This window comes from Thalassophryne amazonica, chromosome 14 (genome assembly GCF_902500255.1).
Source record: "Thalassophryne amazonica chromosome 14, fThaAma1.1, whole genome shotgun sequence".
NCBI lineage: Eukaryota > Metazoa > Chordata > Actinopteri > Batrachoidiformes > Batrachoididae > Thalassophryne > Thalassophryne amazonica.
In genome coordinates this window covers 22,914,239-22,937,964 of record NC_047116.1, presented here as the reverse complement: position 1 = coordinate 22,937,964, position 23,726 = coordinate 22,914,239, and the positions used below count along the sequence as shown (strand labels likewise).

General features: G+C 39.7%; 1 protein-coding gene across 1 annotated transcript; it reads right to left on the bottom strand.

The window, feature by feature from the left end:
* Positions 1-544: 544 nt before the first annotated feature.
* Positions 545-14,554, bottom strand: rpe (ribulose-5-phosphate-3-epimerase). The gene is made up of 6 exons (XM_034186915.1): positions 14,236-14,554; positions 13,857-13,936; positions 8,337-8,476; positions 8,015-8,149; positions 829-915; positions 545-727 (listed from the first exon to the last, which is right to left on the bottom strand). Exons 1-6 carry the CDS (start codon positions 14,421-14,423, stop codon positions 605-607), a joined length of 753 nt encoding a protein of 250 aa, XP_034042806.1. The 5' UTR covers positions 14,424-14,554; the 3' UTR covers positions 545-604.
* Positions 14,555-23,726: the final 9,172 nt, after the last annotated feature.

Below are 23,726 nucleotides of genomic sequence, written 5' to 3'. Positions count from 1 at the left end.
TTTTACTATGACCTGCAAAGTCAACCTTAAAAGATTTAACATTCAAGAAACTCTCAACTCCTTTTATTCTGTCAAAAAAAAAAAAAAAAAAAAAAAAAAAAAAATTCTAACTTTCATGCACATTATAAGTGCACAGTATCAGAAAAGCACTGTAACAATCAGATTAAGTTGTGATTTTGGATGGCTTTTGGTTTCCAAGAAAGATCTGAAAAATATTACACAAAGGACTCCTTAAACCATTTTATTTCAAGATATAATTCATCTTCTGAAACTTATAGTTCACGTCAAATATTGAGGAATGTTTACAGACAGTAAATGTGTATCTCCTCACATCTGCTCCTTAAATGCTTGTTTCCATACGGTGATTCAGTTTGTCATGACTGTTCAGAGATGAGATCGTTGTGGAACACAACAACGTCCAGTTCACAGCTCTGCTCAAAACACTGGCTTTGACCATCAGTTTGCAGCTCTGCAGATTCCTTCCCTACCCCCACCTGCTGTGAACATGCTGACAGGAGCCTCAACCGCGACCCCACAAATGTCCTTTTGGAAATCGTGTATTTTTGGGAGGGGCAGGTGTCGTTATGGAAACCACAGAGGCCCCTCATCGGTCCAGCGAGCGTTTCTGGATTGCCTCAGCCACCACGGTGCGCAGGAGAGCGATGACTGAACGAGGATCGTCACTGCCTAGCACGGCGCTGCCTGACACAATCATGTTGGCTCCTGCCTGGATCAAATGTGCACGTGTCATAAGATGAACTCCAGCAGTCCGATTAGCATTTTAGTGGACTGAGTGATCAGAGTGAGTAGTGCACTTTAATTTCTTACCTCTGCGCACTTGTGAATGGTGTCAGGTCCCACCCCTCCATCAACTTCAATGTCCAGCGAAGGAAACTGGCTCCTCAGCCAGCTCACCTGGATCAAAATCAGAAGAGTATCAAATATAACGAGGAGTAGAAAATACTAGAGATGGGACAACTAGTTGTAAGAGTCAACTACAACTAACTAACACCGAACTAGTGGACTGTTTTTTTATTAGCCCACTAGTTGAAAGCCATTTATTAAGTTCATTTAACCTTTAAAAGAATTGACCTGCTGGAGCTTCCACCACTCCCTTCAGGTGAATTAGTTAAAACGGGGAATCTACGCCTAGTAAATTAATAAATGAATGCAGGTATTGTCTTCATGCTAATGCTGTTTTTTTGGATTTGTGATTTTGTTCATATATTTTTTAAATAAATGTCACATTTGAGTTTCACCATGAACATTCAAAATTGGCTTAATTCATTCAATGTCAAATTTAGTCGCGGGCTAGTTGATGACTAAAGGTATCCGACTAGTCAACTAATGATTTTCAGTAGTCCTCCGAACCCTAGAAAATACTAAGTGTTAAGGATCAAATATTAAATTCCACCTTCCACACCAAAACAAAATGTGTTGCTTTGAACTGTAACATAAAAGTGTTGCTATTGTCAACATTTAACAATTAAAAATACCTCATAGAATGACAGTTCCAAGAGTGATGGATCTTAAGGTACTTTCATACTTTTCCTTTGTTTCGCCCCATGCCAGGGAGAAAAATGTTACATTGTTGCACTTCTCTCTTGTTACTGTTTACTTTCTTGTTTCGATATTTCTAATTGGAACAACATCCTTATTCAGAAATACCATGTTTAAGTTCCATGATAAAAGTCATAGCAGCAACTTTTGGATCCTGGCAAACTGAAATGTGAAGGTTATCATTATTGCTAGCCTAAACTGGTATGGTCATGGTTTTTTGACATGGTATTTTACCGACCAGTGAAAAGGTCTATAATTAACATAATATTGAGACCAATATGTTCCCTATGCTGTTACAAGCGCAAATCATGGACATCAAAAACATCAATGAGTGGGATTAGCCAATTACAGCTATCTTGTGTAGACAGGGCCTCAAAAACAATAAATACTATCATCTTGTAATTCACAAAATTAAAACAAGCACATAATTGTTCTGGAGTGTAAATGAAAAGGAACACATCACATGTTGTACTGCCACCTACCGTTGCTTATTCACGTTCGACTAGGTCAAAAACATTCAAACTTATTTTTCTCCAACGTTACCAAACAATACAGGTGTGAAGCCAGTTAGAATATCTACTACATTTCCATATCAAGTTTTAAGTAAGGAAGTACTTGTCGCGTTTCCCCTACCATATTACAGGCCTTTTAGTCCGCCAGGCTAATGAGAACCCCAGCCAGGACAGAAATTTTTTTTTTGTTGTTGTTAATAATGTCCAAATATCCATGAATGACGAAGTTAATAATCATCAGTGCATCTGTAGCACTTTGGTTCTGGTATTCTCTCACAAATAAGCTTCTGTAAATATTATTTTTTCAGTGATTTAACAGTGCATCAATCGGCTTATTTTATTTATTTTTTTATGTTACCAGTGGTCAAACGACAGCAGCACGGGGTCAAACGTTCCACCTGCTTGAAATAAAGTTACAAATCACAGCTTCCACCATGAAGGTGTCAGGCATCAGATTCTGGCATCTACTCCACAGATTTTGATAAGTATCAACATAAAAAATATCAAACATTACCCTCCACCTCCAATCAATATTGCATGATGTGTTTTTCATCAAACGCTCTCTCTCTCTCTCTCACTGTTCACATAATCTATAGGTAAACTCCTTTTCAGTAACTCCTGTTTTACACCAGACATCTGTGTTGCAGAAGCCAAATTGTCAGAAAATAAATAAAGTAAAACACTTTGTGATTCTTAACATGATCTCCCTGCTGGCTTGGGCTGTACTGTGCCTGAATGAGGGTTACTAACTGGTGCCATGCAAGCCACATATGGCCTGGCCTCATCGTGTGGGGACATGCTTTAGAAGAAAAAAATTGAGTGCACGTGGACGATAAGATCAGCCAATGATGACTGGATTGGTTCAGACAGCAAATATGCACATTAAAATTGGCGTATACCCACATATCTTGTTTGCCACCATGTAGTAGGCGGTGTGGCGGTGAAGTGAAGTTGAAACTGTATGATCATATCCTTGTCACAGGCTGCTGTGATTGCTTCTAGCTTGCCTCTACTGGTGGTTGGCTCTCACTGCGGTATTGTATCACTTCCTGTTCCGGAGCCCAGCGGTGTTTTGCTGTATCTGTTAGCTGTTTAATCTGCGCAGTTAGATTGATCTAGTTAACTAGATAATTTGTTTCACAGTGTAATCTTCACGTGCCTTAACTAAAGCACTCCCTCTGCTGAATCACCTCTAAATTATTTACACATTATTCACTTTGTGTGTTTTTAGGAATCCGCTAGCTTAGCACAGCTACTAGCTCTTAGCTGATTTAGCATGGCGGCTTCTCCTGTCTCTCCCGCACTTTTCTGCTCTGGGTGTGAAATGTTTAGTTATTCCTCGGCCTCCTTTAGCAGTAATGGTACTTGAAATAAGTGTCGCTTATTCGTAGCTTTGGAGGCCAGGCTGGGTGAATTGGAGACTGTAGTCGGTGCAGACCAAGGTAGCTTAGCCGCCGTTAGTTCCCTTCCAGCAGATCCCGAGGAGCCGGGAAAGCAGGCTGACTGGGTGACTGTGAGGAGGAAGTGTAGCCCTAAACAGAAGCCCTGTGTACACCGCCAACCCGTTCACATTTCTAACCGTTTTTCCCCACTCGGCGACACACCCGCCGAGGATCAAACTCTGGTTATTGGCGACTCTGTTTTGAGAAATGTGAAGTTAGCGACACCAGCAACCATAGTCAATTGTCTTCTGGGGGCCAGAGCAGGCGACACTGAAGGAAATTTGAAACTGCTGGCTAAGGCTAAGCGGAAATTTGGTAAGATTGTAATTCACGTCGGCAGTAATGACACCCGGTTACGCCAATCGGAGGTCACTAAAATTAACACTGAATCGGTGTGTAACTTTGCAAAAACAATGTCGGACTCTGTAGTTTTCTCTTGGCCCCTCCCCAGTCGGACCGGGAGTGACATGTTTAGCCGCATGTTCTCCCTGAATTGCTGGCTGTCTGAGTGGTGTCCAAAAAATGAGGTGGGCTTCATAGATAATTGGCAAAGCTTCTGGGGAAAACCTGGTCTTGTTAGGAGAGACGGCATCCATCCCACTTTGGATGGAGCAGCTCTCATTTCTAGAAATCTGGCCAATTTTCTTAAATCCTCCAAACCGTGACTATCCAGGGTTGGGACCAGGAAGCAGAGTTGTAGTCTTACACACCTCTCTGCAGCTTCTCTCCCCCTGCCATCCCCTCATTACCCCATCCCCGTAGAGACGGTGCCTGCTCCCAGACCACCAATAACCAGTAAAAATCTATTTAAGCATAAAAATTCAAAAAGAAAAAATAATATAGCACCTTCAACTGCACCACAGACTAAAACAGTTAAATGTGGTCTATTAAACATTAGGTCTCTCTCTTCTAAGTCCCTGTTAGTAAATGATATAATAATTGATCAATATATTGATTTATTCTGCCTAACAGAAAACTGGTTACAGCAGGATGAATATGTTAGTTTAAATGAGTCAACACCCCCGAGTCACACTAACTGCCAGAATGCTTGTAGCATGGGCCGAGGCGGAGGATTAGCAGCAATCTTCCATTCCAGCTTATTAATTAATCAAAAACCCAGACAGAGCTTTAATTCATTTGAAAGCTTGACTCTTAGTCTTGTCCATCCAAATTGGAAGTCCCAAAAACCAATTTTATTTGTTATTATCTATCGTCAACCTGGTTGTTACTCTGAGTTTCTCTGTGAATTTTCAGACCTTTTGTCTGACTTAGTGCTTAGCTCAGATAAGATAATTATAGTGGGCGATTTTAACATCCACACAGATGCTGAGAATGACAGTCTCAACACTGCATTTAATCTATTATTAGACTCAACTGGCTTTGCTCAAAATGTAAATGAGTCCACCCACCACTTTAATCATATCTTAGATCTTGTTCTGACTTATGGTATGGAAATTGAAGACTTCACAGTATTCCCTGAAAACTTCCTTCTGTCTGATCATTTCTTAACATTTACATTTACTCTGATGGACTACCCAGCAGTGGGGAATACGTTTCATTACACTAGAGGTCTTTCAGAAAGCGCTGTAACTAGGTTTAAGGATATGATTCCTTCTTTATGTTCTCTAATGCCACATACCAACACAGTGCAGAGTAGCTACCTAAACTCTGTAAGTGAGATAGAGTATCTCGTCAATAGTTTTACATCCTCATTGAAGACAACTTTGGATGCTGTAGCTCCTCTGAAAAAGAGAGCTTTAAATCAGAAGTGCCTGACTCCGTGGTATAACTCACAAACTCGCAGCTTAAAGCAGATAACCCGTAGGTTGGAGAGGAAATGGCGTCTCACTAATTTAGAAGATCTTCACTTAGCCTGGAAAAAGAGTCTGTTGCTCTATAAAAAAGCCCTCCGTAAAGCTAGGACATCTTACTACTCATCACTAATTGAAGAAAATAAGAACAACCCCAGGTTTCTTTTCAGCACTGTAGAGTATTCCTTTAACTTTAACTAGTAATGACTTCATGACTTTCTTTGCTAATAAAATTTTAACTATTAGAGAAAAAATTACTCATAACCATCCCAAAGACGTATCGTTATCTTTGGCTGCTTTCAGTGATGCCGGTATTTGGTTAGACTCTTTCTCTCCGATTGTTCTGTCTGAGTTATTTTCATTAGTTACTTCCTCCAAACCATCAACATGTCTATTAGACCCCATTCCTACCAGGCTGCTCAAGGAAGCCCTACCATTAATTAATACTTCGATCTTAAATATGATCACTCTATCTTTATTAGTTGGCTATGTACCACAGGCTTTTAAGGTGGCAGTAATTAAACCATTACTTAAAAAGCCATCACTTGACCCAGCTATCTTAGCTAATTATAGGCCAATCTCCAACCTTCCTTTTCTCTCAAAAATTCTTGAAAGGGTAGTTGTAAAACAGCTAACTGATCATCTGCAGAGGAATGGTCTATTTGAAGAGTTTCAGTCAGGTTTTAGAATTCATCATAGTACAGAAACAGCATTAGTGAAGGTTACAAATGATCTTCTTATGGCCTCAGACAGTGGACTCATCTCTGTGCTTGTTCTGTTAGACCTCAGTGCTGCTTTTGATACTGTTGACCATAAACTTTTATTACAGAGATTAGAGCATGCCATAGGTATTAAAGGCATTGCGCTGCGGTGGTTTGAATCATATTTATCTAATAGATTACAATTTGTTCATGTAAATGGGGAATCTTCTTCACAGACTAAGGTTAATTATGGAGTTCCACAAGGTTCTGTGCTAGGACCAATTTTATTCACTTTATACACGCTTCCCTTAGGCAGTATTATTAGATGGCATTGCTTAAATTTTCATTGTAACTCAGATGATACCCAGCTTTATCTATCCATGAAGCCAGAGGACACACACCAATTAGCTAAACTGCAGGATTGTCTTACAGACATAAAGACATGGATGACCTCTAATTTCCTGCTTTTAAATTCAGATAAAACTGAAGTTATTGTACTTGGCCCCACAAATCTTAGAAACATGGTGTCTAACCAGATCCTTACTCTGGATGGCATTACCCTGACCTCTAGTAATACTGTGAGAAATCTTGGAGTCATTTTTGATCAGGATATGTCATTCAATGCGCATATTAAACAAATATGTAGGACTGCTTTTTTGCATTTGCGCAATATCTCTAAAATTAGAAAGGTCTTGTCTCAGAGTGATGCTGAAAAACTAATTGATGCATTTATTTCCTCTAGGCTGGGCTATTGTAATTCATTATTATCAGGTTGTCCTAAAAGTTCCCTGAAAAGCCTTAAGTTAATTCAAAATGCTGCAGCTAAAGTGCTAACAGGGACTAGAAGGAGAGAGCATATCTCACCCATATTGGCCTCTCTTCATTGGCTTCCTGTTAATTCTAGAATAGAATTTAAAATTCTTCTTCTTACTTATAAGGTTTTGAATAATCAGGTCCCATCTTATCTTAGGGACCTCATAGTACCATATCACCCCAATAGAGCGCTTCGCTCTCAGACTGCAGGCTTACTTGTAGTTCCTAGGGTTTGTAAGAGTAGAATGGGAGGCAGAGCCTTCAGCTTTCAGGCTCCTCTCCTGTGGAACCAGCTCCCAATTCAGATCAGGGAGACAGACACCCTCTCTACTTTTAAGATTAGGCTTAAAACTTTCCTTTTTGCTAAAGCTTATAGTTAGGGCTGGATCAAGTGACCCTGAACCATCCCTTAGTTATGCTGCTATAGACTTAGACTGCTGGGGGATTCCCATGATGCACTGAGTGTTTCTTTCTCTTTTTGCTCTGTATGCACCACTCTGCATTTAATCATTAGTGATTGATCTCTGCTCCCCTCCACAGCATGTCTTTTTCCTGGTTCTCTCCCTCAGCCCCAACCAGTCCCAGCAGAAGACTTCCCCTCCCTGAGCCTGGTTCTGCTGGAGGTTTCTTCCTGTTAAAAGGGAGTTTTTCCTTCCCACTGTTGCCAAGTGCTTGCTCACAGGGGGTCGTTTTGACCGTTGGGGTTTTTCTGTAATTATTGTATGGCCTTGCCTTACAATATAAAGCACCTTGGGGCAACTGTTTGTTGTGATTTGGCGCTATATAAATAAAATTGATTTGATTTGATTTGTCTTTAAGCATTCTTTAATATGAAAAACACTTGTGCATTTTTCTGTGAAAAATAGGGGTTTTTTGTACTTTAGCTTTTACGTTTCTGAGCTCCTCATTTTTCCACAAAAACACACCTTGCAATTTGGTTGGGGAGGAGGGGGGTTCAGAGAGTACCACCAGGCTTGAAAAAAATTCTAAGGGAAACCTTGATAAATTTAAATCACTATGTTATGGGGTCAAGTGACTTTAGAAGAATCCAGAACATGATTTTAATGAATGAAACATTAAAATAAGTTTGTTGTAATTCGAGCATATTTACGACAAACATTCACCAAACGTAAATTTCACTCCATTTGTTTCTACTTGCTGTGTGTTGTTCTTACCTTTGGAATCATGTCATCCATAAACTTTTGTCCTCCAAAGCCAGGTTCAACGGTCATGACCAGAGCCATGTCAATCTGATTGGCCCACGGTGCCAGATCTTCAACTGTAGTACCGGGTTTTATGGCCAAACCCACCTACAATACAACAGCCACAGTATCAGCGTGACGACAGGTTTGTCGGTCAACATGTAATGAGGTTAAGAAAGACCATCAGCTGTAAAGATTGCATACAAACTACAGATCCAAAGACCACTTGATGACTAACTCCGGTTTGACTCTTTATCACAGAGCTCCGCCCACATTCTGCGATATCATTCCTCACCTTCATGCCGTTCTCCTTAATCAATTTGATCAGGTTTCCAGGGTTGGTGCTCGCCTCTATGTGGAAAGTGTACTGATTGGCTCCTGCTGCTGCCATGGGCTTTACCCACTGCTCCGGCCGAGACACCATCATGTGCATGTCTACGGCAGAGAAACACACACAGTGAACACAAAACATGCCACTGCACAGCTCACTGATGGGAAACCCTAAACCACACAGAGGTGGGAACTCAATAGAGTGTTGTGTAACGGTGCATTCACATTATCATCTTCACATAGCGTGCCACATGAATTAGCACAGATCTTTACCACCACAGAACTGTCCATGGTGCAATACTTTCTTCTGCTTTGCAACCCATTGCTTAAACATTAGCTGACTACATGTGCTGGACTTACGTTGAGCTTCAAACTTTGTTTTAATAAGCTGCAGAATCATTTGAAAGTGAACATTTCCTCATGCAGGTTTTTTGTTTGTTTTTTACTGTGTTTGTGACAGGAAGCTAATTTGTTGAACAATTCTGGACATCATGACACGTATGTTATTAGCATTAGCCTCGCTGTCGCTGTGAGCACAATCATTGTTATATAATCTACACTTATTAGCTGTGTATACAAAGGCTGGCACATCTGCACAGATAAAGTTAAATTACAGTATTTGATGCCGTGCACTTCCACAGTGCACTCAGCAGCAACCCAAAGATGGCTGCAACCAAAATAATATGAAAAGTTGTAGTGTGTTTATTGATTGCTCAGGAGTAGGGCTGCCACAACTAGTCGACTAGTCACGACAACGTCGACTAATGAAACCGTCAGCAACTAATTTCTTAGTCGATGAGTCGTTTATTTTATTTAAGTCTTTGTTTTTCTCTCAATTCATAGTTTTAGGCAGCGAGCCGTCCTGCCGTCATTTGGAGTTCAAATTTGGATAAGACGGCAGATTAAAACAGTGGCCGTCTTGTTTAAAGCTGTTTAAAATGCGCACTTTACTGGAGGAGGTGTGTGTGTGTGTGTGTGTGTGTGCGGAGTCAACTCGCAGACGGCGAACGGAGGCATGAGACGTTACATTCTGCTGAGATCAGTGCACGTGACACAGCAAGCGCAGAACACAGAAAGAGGATTTTAACCCGAGTGAACATGTAAAAAAAAACAAAAAAAAAAACGTGGAACTGCCTTTACTTTTCTCTGCTCTTTCTCTACCGGTGTTTTTCTGATGGCACCGTCCTGTTCACACCATGTGCGTGTTGTATACTGAATTTATGAGATCATGAGATGAAATAAATGGTCAAATATCCTTAAAACATCCTTAAAAATGAGAATATATAAATGAACTGAGGAAAAATTACGCATTCACGGGTAAAAAAAAAAACCCTGCTCTGGAGAAGCTGTGCAGTGATGTTCAGAGGCACAGATCACAAAATGCAGGTGAGAACTCTGAAATTTAACAGCTGTTATTTTCCAAAGGTATTTATTTGTTCAATCTTAAGTTTAATGTAGTGTTCAATCACAAAACGTGACTGATGAGGAGAAAAAAAATGACTTAAAAATGACTTCATCACACTAAAATGAACTGGAGTCACAATAAAAATACAAGCTGCTGATTTTTGTTATTTTTCAAAGTTATTATAAGCTGCAGCTATATGTTTTAATTATTTCAAAGTGAGTTACCTCTTATTTTATTCTGGTTTATTTCTACAAAAAATAGGGGGAGTCAAATCAGCCTGCATTGTTCTGTTCAGTTTATATCAAAGTTTTCCAGCACATCTGTGTATTTTTTCCTTCTTTATAGGAGTTTGGTGTTTATATTTGCTCCACAAAGTTTTAAAACACAGTAAAATGTTCACACTTTTCTTTATAGCAGTTCTGTAATTTCAGAAATGCAGCAGAAACAACCACAAATCAGAAAAAGTTGGGACTATAAGTAAAATGAAGACAAAAATAAAAATGTTGCACTATTCCCAGTTTCTCCACTCACAGAAGTCAAAAGTTCTTCCAGAGTTGTGTCTTGGTAGCTTCCCTCACTTTTCTCCTTCCAGCATGGACATTCAGTTTTTGAGAACTGCCTACCTGACACAGATTTACTATAAAGTACCACACTGTTTGTATTTCTGAATAATTGCTGTAAATGAAGTCTAAGAAATAGTCACTGATGTGGAAATGTTCATGTTTTCATCCCGACGTTTCTCTGAAAATGTGCAGGCCTTAATTTAGGAAATTATGTATGATCCGACTACTCGACTAATCGCAAAAATAATCGTTGACTAGTCGACTATTAAAATAGTCGTTTGTGGCAGCCCTACTCAGGAGCTTCTACCAGTTTTTATACCCTCATCACACTAGAGATCGAATCCCGTCCAATTCCTGTCCAAATGAAAATTCAGCCCACATCCGGGAGGTGTTGAGGTGCATATGCAGCCGTCGGACAGCATTCTGAGCCAAATCTAAACAACATGCAGTTGCCTCAAATGTTTTGCCCATGTTCAAACATTTGTGCCGCAGTCAAAGCGAAAAACTATTGAACAGCAGTCGAAGTGCCGTCTGACTGCATTCTGAACAATTGGACGGTGTGAAAAAATGGCATTTGTGACATTCCGATTGCGTTCCTGGGGACGTTCAGCAGCATGCGTGTATGCATAATATATTAAACAGCAAAACAGGCAGGGACACATTTTGGAATAGATACCAAAACAGAAAATGGATCTGCACATTAACTTGATGTGTTTTATGCCATACGGACATCCTAATGCAACTCCAGACATACGACAATATATATATATATATATATGCCCACAATAAAAGGTCACTCTGAAAGGCGCAGTTTTATCACACAGCACAATGCCACAGATGTCGCAAGATTTGAGGGAGCGTGCAATTGGCATGCTGACAGCAGGAATGTCAACCAGAGCTGTTGCTCGTGTATTGAATGTTCATTTCTCTACCATAAGCCGTCTCCAAAGGCGTTTCAGAGAATTTGGCAGTACATCCAACCAGCCTCACAACCGCAGACCACGTGTAACCACACCAGCTCAGGACCTCCACATCCAGCATGTTCACCTCCAAGATCGTCTGAGACCAGCCACTCGGACAGCTGCTGAAACAATCGGTTTGCATAACCAAAGAATTTCTGCACAAACTGTCAGAAACCGTCTCAGGGAAGCTCATCTGCATGCTCGTCGTCCTCATCGGGGTCTCGACCTGACTCCAGTTCGTCGTCGTAACCGACTTGAGTGGGCAAATGCTCACATTCGCTGGCGTTTGGCACGTTGGAGAGGTGTTCTCTTCACGGATGAATCCCGGTTCACACTGTTCAGGGCAGATGGCAGACAGCGTGTGTGGCGTCGTGTGGGTGAGCGGTTTTCTGATGTCAGTGTTGTGGATCGAGTGGCCCATGGTGGCGGTGGGGTTATGGTATGGGCAGGCGTCTGTTATGGACGAAGAACACAGGTGCATTTTATTGATGGCATTTTGAATGCACAGAGATACCGTGACGAGATCCTGAGGCCCATTGTTGTGCCATACATCCAAGAACATCACCTCATGTTGCAGCAGGATAATGCACAGCTCCATGTTGCAAGGATCTGTACACAATTCTTGGAAGCTGAAAATGTCCCAGTTCTTGCATGGCCGGCATACTCACCGGACATGTCACCCATTGAGCATGTTTGGGATGCTCTGGACCGGCGTATACGACAGCGTGTACCAGTTCCTGCCAATATCCAGCAACTTCGCAAAGCCATTGAAGAGGAGTGGACCAACATTCCACAGGCCACAATTGACAACCTGATCAACTCTATGCGAAGGAGATGTGTTGCACTGCATGAGGCAAATGGTGGTCACACCAGATACTGACTGGTATCCCCCCCCAATAAAACAAAACTACACCTTTCAGAGTGGCCTTTTATTGTGGACAGTCTAAGGCACACCTGTGAGGTGGGATGGATTATCTCAGCAAAGGAGAAGTGCTCACTATCACAGATTTAGACTGGTTTGTGAACAATATTTGAGGGAAATGGTGATATTGTGTATGTGGAAAAAGTTTTAGCTCTTTGAGTTCATCTCATACAAAATGGGAGCAAAACCAAAAGTGTTGCGTTTATATTTTTGTTGAGTGTGTATATATATATATATTTTTGTTGAGTGTGTATATATATATATATTTATTTTTTTTTTTTTTTGAGTGTGTATATATATATATATATATATATATATATATATATGCGGAAGGGGGGCAGCCTTTATTTAAGCTAAAAATTGGCTATTCTCAGGGTACCCAAAGGGGAAAAGCCAGGTACGACAGCCCAAGTCCCTTCATCATGTCCAGAAGGCTGGAGAAGTTTGAGTGGGCAATCTCATTCTGGGTTAGCCAGTACATGGCCCTCAGTGAAGCAGTTGGAGTCCGTGGACATTTTTAAGTCAAGACTTGAAACCTATTTTTTATTCTCTTTCTTATGAGTAGTTTTTATTTTTTGTTTTATTCTTTTACTGTTTTTAATTAGGTATCTGAATTTTTTTTTATTTGTTTTAATTTTTTTTATGTTTAACTGTTCTGTGTGAGGCACCTTGAGACAGCTTTTGTTGTAATTTGGTGCTTTATAAGCTGATTAAATTGAAACTGAACAACATTTTATTGAGTCTTAAAGTAAATAAATGTGAAATTGGTTACTGGATCCTTGATCTCTGGACATAAACAGAAATAAAATCTGTTAGTTGTTGTCAAAAGCATTTATATATATGATTTTGCCTACTTGCACAATGAGAATGCACAGTACTGATTAGGGCACTGATTGCTGCATCATATCTATAATGTTTGAGCTGTGACACAGCATGTTATCAGCAGGGTTCTTGTGCTGTGACTTTTTTCTTCTACACAAGTAGATGTCACTAAAACTACCTGCCAAATGAGGCTTTGTGTAATAACACTTTCAGACACACAAACGGCACTGCAACTTGTTTAAGAATCTCTAAGCTTTGGCATCTCTAATCATGAGTTTCAATCCCAAAGTTATTCTTATTTATGTGCTGATGGGATGCCTAAATTTGCTGCATGCTTGTTTTCCTGAGTCACTTTGGATGTGCCAAATGTTAATTTGCCAAATGTTCCACAGTGTATACAAACTAGAAAAATTCCACAATTGGACCTGAACCATATTGGAATTCTGAAATCCAGAAATGTGCAAAGCTGCGGCGTGGAAGCAATGTTAAAATTTCCAATGTTTTTACACATCTTATAGAAATTGAACACTCAACCTAACCCTTATCTATCTAGAAATTTATTCTGACACCTGAAGAGTGTAGCATCCTTCCAGAAGTGCCAATAAATCCAAGTCCATCCCAGCTTGCACACTACACAGAACACAAGTAACAGCTCATATAAGAAATTACTTGGGATATGATATCTGACCTGCTACATGTGCAACCGGAGGTGTCAGAACAATAGCTGGTGTGTGAAATGTCCAGGTCCAGACCGATCACAACGGACTATTAAAGACTGAATGTAAAATTTCATACTGAAACGTATGCTCACCAAAGAACGGGTCCTGTCCTACTGATTTCCTCAGGCACTCTACCATCGGGTGGCCAAATGTGATGTTTGGGACAAAATGTCTGAAAGGAAACACAACAGGAATTTAACTTGACACCTGACAGGTTGCAAAACTTCCAGTTACTACACAAACATGTGTTGAGAAATTTATTCAATATATTTCACTTTCTATAAGATTTAACAACAAAAATAATTTAATCAATAAAAAAATTTAAAAAAAAAACACAGATTGAAGTTAAATACCAACGTAAATGACTGTGGCTAAACTAGAACATTAGCCAACTTTAGCACTCACACTGAACTTCCAGTCTGCTAGCTAGCTTAGCATTAGCATGTTAGATGTTAACTTTAACATTCTGACCCGTCCATGACGTCCAGGTGTAGATAATCTGCTCCACACTCCATCATCCGCTTACACTCACTGCCCAGACAGGACAGGTCGCTGCTGAGAATGGACGGGCCGATTTTCACACTATAAGACATGATTCTGTCTGTGTTTCTGCAACATACAGGCACACGACTAACAGCACAGCAAGCTACACGCAACATATACTCAACACACCGCTGATACCCTTCAAAATAAAAACAGCACCGAAGACGATTAATTTTTTGTATTGTTTAATGATTAATTGAACTAGCCTTTAGTCTTTAAAAATGTAAAAACAAACAAACAAAAAACGCCATGACTTTGAGCAAACCTGAACTGTAGAAACCAAAGTGATGCAACATATACTAAACACACCGTTAATGCCCTTCAAAATAAAAGCAGTAGTGCAACCCTGTGCCATCGATTACGTATAGTTTTTCAGTGATTAACTACTGTTTAGTCTTTAAAGTGTCAGAAAATACCATAACTTTGACCAAACCTGTAACGTAGAAACCAAAGTGGCGCAACATGTACTCAATAGACCGCCAATGCCCTTCAAAATAAAATCACCACTCATGCCTAAGCTGTGACATCATTTCTTTCTTTCTTTCTTTCTCTTTCTTTCTTTCTTTCTTTCTTTCTTTCTTTCTATTAATAATAAACTACCATGTCAGAAAATACCACGACTTTAGCCAAACCTGAAATGTTGAAATAAAAGTAACATTTATTTTTACGTTTTGTTTGTTTGTTTTTGTTTTGCTTTTTCTTGGCAAACACTTATCAGTTAACCGGTTTTCAAATGTTTTGAGTGGTTTAAAGCCAAAGTAGAGCGATAACAGTCAATCTATTTTTAACAAAAAGTAGATTAACAATACTTCAACCATTATTTGTGTAAAATAGTACAAACTATTTTAACCACATTAATTCTACTTAGCCAGACTAAAACCGGTTAAAGACATCTAATGAAAATACAAATACTCAAGTACCTCAAATTTGGATGTATTTGAGTAGATGTACTTAATTACTTTCTTTCACAGCATTAGAGAGAGAGAGAGAGAGAGAGAGAGAGAGAGAGATTTCAAGCAGCTGCGACCAATGTAACCTTATTTTGAAGGCAAACTATTCATACTTCTGGTGTCAATGAATACCTTGACAAATATTCAAATCCATATTTCCGCCTCCCAGAATAACACAGTAACTGAAGTTGAACACCAGATGGCGCAAAGCCCACATTGGTAACAGTCACCCTGTGATGATATAATTTGTGTATAAAATGTTGATTAGAGATCCAGTAATACTGGCTGCGGTCAGTCTACTTTCCAAAGGTACCAAAAAATAGTAAAGTATATATATATATATATTAACCATGAATTTTACATTGTTTTTCTTCATAATAAAATCAAATTGACATAATTTGATTAATACAAAATATAAATTACACAATATTGGCCATAGTTTTGTAATAACTGCAAAAGGAATATTTGCTCAACCTTTGTAATCTTTTGTCAGTTCAGTTTTCATCTAAAATCTTATTCCTCTAAGCTTTTTTTTTTATCTCATGTCTTATTTAAATTCTATGCCCCCATCCCAAAAAGAAGTTATGAGACAATATCATTTAATATCACTCTCCGAGGAAAAAACATATTTTTTTTTGTTCCACAGTTTGAGCTTTAAGTACATATTATACTTTCTAATAAAATATAAAATTGTAGACAATACCTGTCAAAAGTACTCATGCCGGTGGGCCTTCAAGCGATTTTATTGTTGTATGATATCAAACCAAAATAAAAGTAAAAGTCAGAGTTTTTATACAATAACCTTAAAAATTCTGGTCTCTAATCTCAAAGTGAAACCAAATCGAAAGCAAGAAGTAATGGCTAACATAAATTCTTACTCCCTTAAAGACAGCAGAAAATAATGACTTTTAGAGTCGCTTGGCTATAGGATTCATGTAATTAGTGAAATGGAAATCAGCTGTAATTAGTTAAAGGATACCAATTGATTTTAGTATTAATACACGTGAGTCTGGACAGTTCATCTTGTGATGAGTCACCTACACAATACGCATCCATTGATTCATTGGGGTTTGATTCAATAGACTATAATAACATACACAACTTTGGCCACAGGTTGCTTTTTTTGGCTTGTTTTTAATAATATGGTTGCTTGATGAGAAAAATAACATGCAACTTTGTTTTTACATTCAGAGCGCATTTTCATCAGCTGCAGCACAGCTATCTGCTTGCAGTATCATTCTGTGTGCAGACCTTTGCAGAGGTGCAGTTGCAGACGACCACGTACACACACACACACACACACACATGCACACAGCAGGGAGTGTGTGCTGTAAATACAGCTGTTATAGTGTGGGCACGTTACATCAGTCATACTGACACCAGGGTGGAACTACTATTATATTTTTTTGGGGAGCTCAACCCCAACAAGGAAACAGCATGCATGCTTTGACTGCAAAAATGTTTCAGCCCCTTCGTTTGATCGCTCATTTCACTGAATAACACTTAATGACATTAATATTTTTTATATGATATTTTATATTTAAGCACAAATTACCGTAAACAAATTCTCGTGTGCCTTAAATGGGCAGCACGGTAGATTAGTGGTTTTGCACTGTTGCCTCACATCAAGAAGGTCATGGGTTTGATTCCCACCTGTGGCCCTTCTGTCTGGAGTTTCTATGTTCTCCCCGTATTTGGGTGGGTTTCCGCCGGGTGCTCCGGTTTCTTCTCACATTTTAAGACATGCAGGTTAGGTGAATTGAAAACTTTAGAGTATCCCAGAATCCTTTGCATGCTGGGGAGGGAGGCTTGATGATGGCTCAGCTTAATGCTAACTTTAACATCAAAAATGCCATAGACATGCTAACGCATTAGCATAGGTCCTGTTTTTAAAGTTATAAATGCATCTATCAACTGTTTCAGAAGACCATAACAGGTTGGTTTAACATAAAAAGGTAAATATAACTCACAGACATATGCTGTTTGGGGTTTTAGCAGGGAAAATTAAGATAAAGAGAAATAAAACAAAGAACCAATGAAGCAGCAGATCGAAGATCAAAGCACTGCTTCATTGGTTCAAGATTCAAAGCAAAGCCGCACTGCAGAAATGGTTGATTATACAGACCCGCTGCAGGGTCTGTAATGAATGTAGAGAAATGATAATTTTCCTGACAAACACCCCCAAAAACAACGGCCACTCTGAAGGACCGATAAGGGAATCATTAAGCAAAAAGGCTATTGATGTCGATGGATCAAATCCGGTCCCCGACACACAACCCTAACAGCAACACGCTTTTTTTTTTTCCTATAAAACTCACATTAAAGACTCACGATTTTCTTAGTTAAACACCTAAATACATATTTTGATTGAACTCACATCCATAACGACGCAATGTTGCAAACAAGTTGCCGCAAATGCTTGTTTACACTGACAACGAAATGTTGGCCTCCCAAGCAAGAAAGTGATTACGCGCGAGATTTGACACCGTAAAGGCGTCTATAATTGTCCAGGTCTCCCTTGCAAAAGGGGTCGCGTTCTACGTGGGACTAACCTGGTTAAATAAAGATTAAATTAAAAATGCCTTTGTTTTGGACTTCCAATTGCACTCTTGTTGAGTTTTTCCTAAGCCCAAGAGAGTCATTTATGTGAAATTGAAACGAGCACACACACACACACACACACACACACACACACACACACACACACACACACACACACACACACACACACACACACACACACACACACACACACACACACACACACAGTGGTTTGTTCATCTCATATGTTTGGCGCATCTTTCCATGCTGCAAATGTCTTGTTTAAATGTTTTAATTTGACATGGCAAGAATTGGCATTTGAATTTGTGCCTAGCCCACCCTATATAGGCCTACTTTGTCACCATTGGATGAGTTTGAAAAATAAATTCTGTTTTTGTTTTTCAATCTCTAAATTAAGTTTAACATATGATGTTAAGGACGTTGGCAGGCAATACCAAAATTGGGCTTGTTTTTGAAGCTGGGGTTGCTTATTTATCTTGCGAGAGTTGGCAGCTGTGGCATGTGTGTGAGGAAGATGAGTGAAGACATTTTGCTCACATGCTGAAACGTTTACAAAATCATATTTGTTCCAGCTTTTCAGTACATTTACATCAAGCTAGCTTGATTTTAGTATTTATCTTGACACGTTGAGTTCTTCAGATGACATTTAATGGTCTTCTGTTGCTAAAAACATTCCTTGCAGCAGCTAGCATAGCCTGCTAGCATAAACCCGCAGTAATTTCACTCACTTATTGGTAACGCTATGGATTGTGCTGGTTGCGTGATGTTATCAGAGAGGGTGTTCTCTGTAAGATAGCCATGTCCTTAAGTAAATGCAGGTTGTTATGGCAGAGTTGTTAGATGTTATAGGCATGCCGGATAACATTAGCCTAGAGCCACCTAGCATGTTCATTAGCATTTGCGTAGATTTGTCTGCAAGTGACTGTTAAAAAATAAGAAGTAAAGGTAGAGTGATACAGAAAGATCTTGCTAAAAAGGACACATGACTCTGAGATGTCTTTTACAAGTAGGCACGTGGAAAACCTGATAAATATGTCAACTTAAACATTGTAATTCCAGACACGGGAATATATGAGCCTTAATTAAAGGACTTTACTTGAATAAATCAATCTTTACAAGATGTCTGTCACGTTCTATCTTGATAATTACCATTCAAACTCAAGTTTGCACATAGCACAGCCGTTATTGTCGTTATCGAATTACATTTGCTGTTTTCCTCTGCTTTGTTTATCACATTCATCTTCGCGAGCACATCATCTTCTGAGATTGTTTGAAAGCCCTTCAGATGGCTGTGTAAATTCTTGTGATTTATAAGAAACTGAAGGCGGAGGCTTCAAAAAGCCTCGGCTGAGCCTCAGCCCACAAAGCGCCGCGCGCTCATATTGCCACAGCGTCTAAATGCCATCTGACATTTATGAGTTTTTCCTGCGTCTTGCATTACTGCAGCAGAGCTGGAAACACTGGTGGCACGGTGCGCACTGGCAAACAGAAAGGTGATATATGTGATTTTTGAGACGTGTTGAGGTAAAATAAGTTGCCGTCACAGAGATGTGGGGCCCTAAGAGTCTCTCAGGAAACCAGTTTAAAAAAAAAAAAAACCTTCAACTCTGACAGCTGTTTTATGAACCAGCTCACTGCAGTTTGAGGGTTTTATTGGTCTCATCTGTCCATTCAGGACACCTCCCTCCACTAATTTGAAAAATTAGGAGTTAAATGAACTTTATCATCCAGGGTGCGAGTGCTCAGCTTGATGGATTGCATTTGTGCGTTCTCTTTAATGGGAGTCCTTCTTGTTTGTGCAGCTGACACTGAGACACATTCTTCACCTTCAGCTGGAAGGCCGTGCACAACATTTCACTCAAGCGTTCTGCTTCCTGCATGTGCCCAACGAAGACAGACACCTTTTTATTTTTGGTTCATCGCAGAAGGAACAGCTCAGGAATGTCAGTTTATTTTATGTATTACTTCCACTCATTGCCTTGATGATGTCAAGCTGTTGTCTTTTGGAAGCATTTGACATAAATAAACTCCTTCTTTATATATTAGATATTCAGAACTTTTTTGGACACTGTGTAAAACTCCAAACAAGAGATGTAAGAGTCTAAAAAAATGCATGTAATGCTTATGCCACAACATACTGCAAAAATTTTAAATTATACTGTATATATTCCAGACAACCATAAAAATGTTATTTTACCCATGATTTGCTCCACCTCCCTTCACTAATGTACGGTGGCCAAGACAGGTTGCAACACTTAAATAAGACAACATGAACAAATAAAGAAAACACTTTTAAAAACCTGCATCAGTTCAACAACAGGAAGTTACAAACTGTGAAAATACCTTGAACATATGCTGAAGGTGATACGTTCAGACAGCTGGAATCTACGGCATTCAACTGTGATCTTGGACATCTTTGTTTCTTGTGTTTCCAACCTGGAAATGTGAAAAATTGCACTCTATTTGCTAATTATTCTCCATATGGGAACATTTGGTGACTTCACAGAAAACATTTAGAATCAGAATCAGATCAGAATCAGAAGAAGTTTATTGCCATTGCCAGTGAACAGGATTCACAGACTAGGAATTTGCTTTGGTACAATGGTGCAACATTAAGAAGAGATAAAATGCTAAGATAAATATAACATATGTGTCAAAATAAGATAAAATCTAAGATAAAAAAAAGAAGAAATATGAAATATGAAAGGCTGTGTGCAACAGAAAAACAGAGAAACAGAAAAAACAGTGCAGTGGGAGGAGTGCAATTAAAAACCAAAGTACACTGTCTAAAGTGACCCGTGATAAGATGATAAAGTGACAGAGTTAAGCTTAAGGTGACTGAGTTATGAGGAGTTCATGAGTCTAACGGGAGAGGGGAAGAAACTGTTCTTATGGCGGGAGGTTCTGGTCCGGATGGACCGTAGCCTCCTGCCTGAGGGGAGTGGTTTGAATAGACCGTGTGCAGGGTGAGAAGGGTCAGCTGTGATCCGACCTGCTCGGCCCAGAGTCCTGGAGACGTGTAGGTCGTGGAGAGATGGAAGGCTACAGCCGATCACCTTCTCAGCAGAGGCCACAATGCGCTGCAGTCTGTGTCTGTCCCTGGCTGTGGCCCCTGCGTACTACACCATGATGGAGGAGCAGAGGATGGACTCGATGATGGCCGTGTAGAACTGCACCATCAGCTGGACAGGCAGCTTGGCCTTCTTCAGCTGCCGCAGGAAGTACATCCTCTGCTGGGCCTTCTTGATGAGGGAGCTGATGGTTGACTCCCACTTGAGGTCCTGGGTGATGGTGGTGCCGAGGAAGCGGTGACAGTCCACAGTGGTGATGGGGCTGTTGGTGAGGGCGGGGGGGCTGTGGCTTTCCTGAAGTCCACGATCATCTCCACTGTTTTCTGGGCATTGAGCTCCAAGTTGTTGCTGCTACACCAGGTCACCAGTCGGTCCACCTCCCTCCTGTAGGCAGACTCATCCCCATCCGAAATGAGTCAGATGAGGGTGGTGTCGTCCGCAAACTTGATGAGCTTTACAGAGTCGTGGCTGGAGGTGCAGCAGTTAGTGTAGAGGGAGAAGAGCAGAGGGGAAAGGACACAACCCTGTGGAGATCCTGTGCTGAGAACCCAAGTGTTTGAGACATTTTTTCCCAGCCTCACACGCTGACTCCGGTCCGTCAGGAAGTCTGTGATCCACCTGCAGGTGGAGTCGGGCACGTGGAGCAGAGAAAGCTCATCCTGGAGCAAAGCTGGAAGGATGGTGTTGAATGCAGAGCTGAAGTCCACAAACAGGATTTTATTGCATTAGTATTAATGCAAATACACTCCCTTCATGTAATTAATATATCTGGTTAATTTAGCACTTAGCTGGCTCAGAAATGATAATTTTAGTTGTTTACAAACTCTGAGGCTGGTACTCTGCAGGACGCTCCTGACTATTAAAACTCCAAACAAGAGATGTAAGAGTCTATATATATATATATATATATATATATATATATATATATATATATATATATATATATATATATATATATATATATATATATATATATATATATATATATATAAAGCCATTGCAATATTAATTATATCGTCAGTTATGATTGACTTGACAGCACCAAGTTACATCCCTCCAATTTTAGTGTCCCTCTCTGACCACAGCATTAATTAAATACTGACAGTAGAGCACACAGTTCACTCAGATCACTAATATCTTCATAGTAAGAATTTTTCTGTCTCTCATGCGCAATAATACGACACATTCTATAATAACTTCTAAATTCATGTACAACATCACTTGAACACTTGTGCAATATTGAGGCGCATTCTTTTTTTCTTGCCTGTAAATAGTGTATTCTACAGTATATATTGCTATTCTGCACAGAACTTGACTTCTGTGTGTTTTTGGTATTGATTTTCTTTTACCTTATTTCTGCATACTTTGCACAGTCATGCAAAGTATTTATGCAGTCGTGACTGTCCGTTTGCCACTGCAACATCATAAATTTCCCTGTCATGGGACAAATAAAGGATTATCTTATGTTATCTTATCTTATGTTATGTTATCTTATCTTATCGTATACAGTGAGGAAAATAAGTATTTGAACACCCTGTGATTTTGCAAGTTCTCCCTCTTAGAAATCATGGAGGGGTCTGAAATTTTCATCTTAGGTGCATGTCCACTGTGAGAGACATAATCTAAAAAAAAAAAAAAAAATCCGGAAATCACAATGTATGATTTTTTTAAATAATTTATTTGTATGTTACTGCTGCAAATAAGTATTTGAACACCTGTGAAAATCAATGTTAATATTTGGTACAGTAGCCTTTGTTTGCAATTACAGAGGTCAAACATTTCCTGAAGTTTTTCCACCAGGTTTTCACACACTGCAGCAGGGATTTTGGTCCACTCCTCCATACAAATCTTCTCTAGATCTTTCAGGTTTGGAGTTTCAGCTCCCTCCAAAGATTTTCTATTGAGTTCAGGTCTGGAGACTGGCCAGGACACTCCAGGACCTTGAAATGCTTCTTACAGAGCCCCTCCCTAGTTGTCCTGGCTGTGTGTTTGGGGTCATTGTCATGCTGGAAGACCCAGCCATGACCCATCTTCAATGCTCTTACTGAGGGAAGGAGGTTGTTTGACAAAATCTCACAAAACATGACCCCATCCATCCTCCCTTCAATACGGTGCAGTCGTCCTGTCCCCTTTGCAGAAGAGCACCCCAAGAGTATGATGTTTCCACCCCCATGCTTCACCCTACAAAATGAGATCTTGCATGGAATCCCAGACTGAGGGAGATTGACAGTCATCTTGTGTTTCTTCCATTTTCTAATAAATAATCATAACAGTTGTTGTCTTCTACCAAGCTGCTTGCCTGTTGTCCTGTACTCCATCCCAGCCTTGTGCAGGTCTACAGTTTTGTCCCTGGTGTCCTTAGAAAGCTCTTTGGTCTTGCTATGGTGGACAGGTTGGAGTGTGATTGATTGAGTGTATGAACAGGTGCCTTTTATACAGGTAACAAGTTCAAACAGGTGCAATTAATACAGGCAAAGAGTGCAGAATAAGAGGGCTTCTTAAAGAAAAATGAACAGGTCTGTGTGAGCCAGAATTCTTGCTGGTTGGTAGGGGATCATATACTTATTTGCAGCAGTAACATACAAATAAATTATTAAAAAATCATACATTGTGATTTCCGGATTTTTTTTTTTTTTTTTTAGATTATGTCTCTCACAGTGGACATGCACCTAAGATGAAAATTTCAGACTCCTCCATGATTTCTAAGTGAGAGAACTTGCAAAACCACAGGGTGTTCAAATACTTATTTTCCTCACTGTAACATTGTTAAAAGTGGGAAGAAGTCATGAGAAAACAGTACTTTCAGGTTTGTGTTCTTTTCCACAAGTGCTCGTTG

Bases quoted from the DNA above. Each gene is read 5' to 3' on its own strand.
- rpe (XM_034186915.1), bottom strand. From the start codon at position 14,423: ATGTTGCGTGTAGCTTGCTGTGCTGTTAGTCGTGTGCCTGTATGTTGC. The intron at 13,937-14,235 runs GTCAGAATGTTA...GTTTCCTTTCAG, and splicing joins CACCTGGACGTCATGGACGG to ACATTTTGTCCCAAACATCA. The intron at 916-8,014 runs GTAAGAACAACA...ATTTTGATCCAG, and splicing joins TGGATGACATGATTCCAAAG to GTGAGCTGGCTGAGGAGCCA.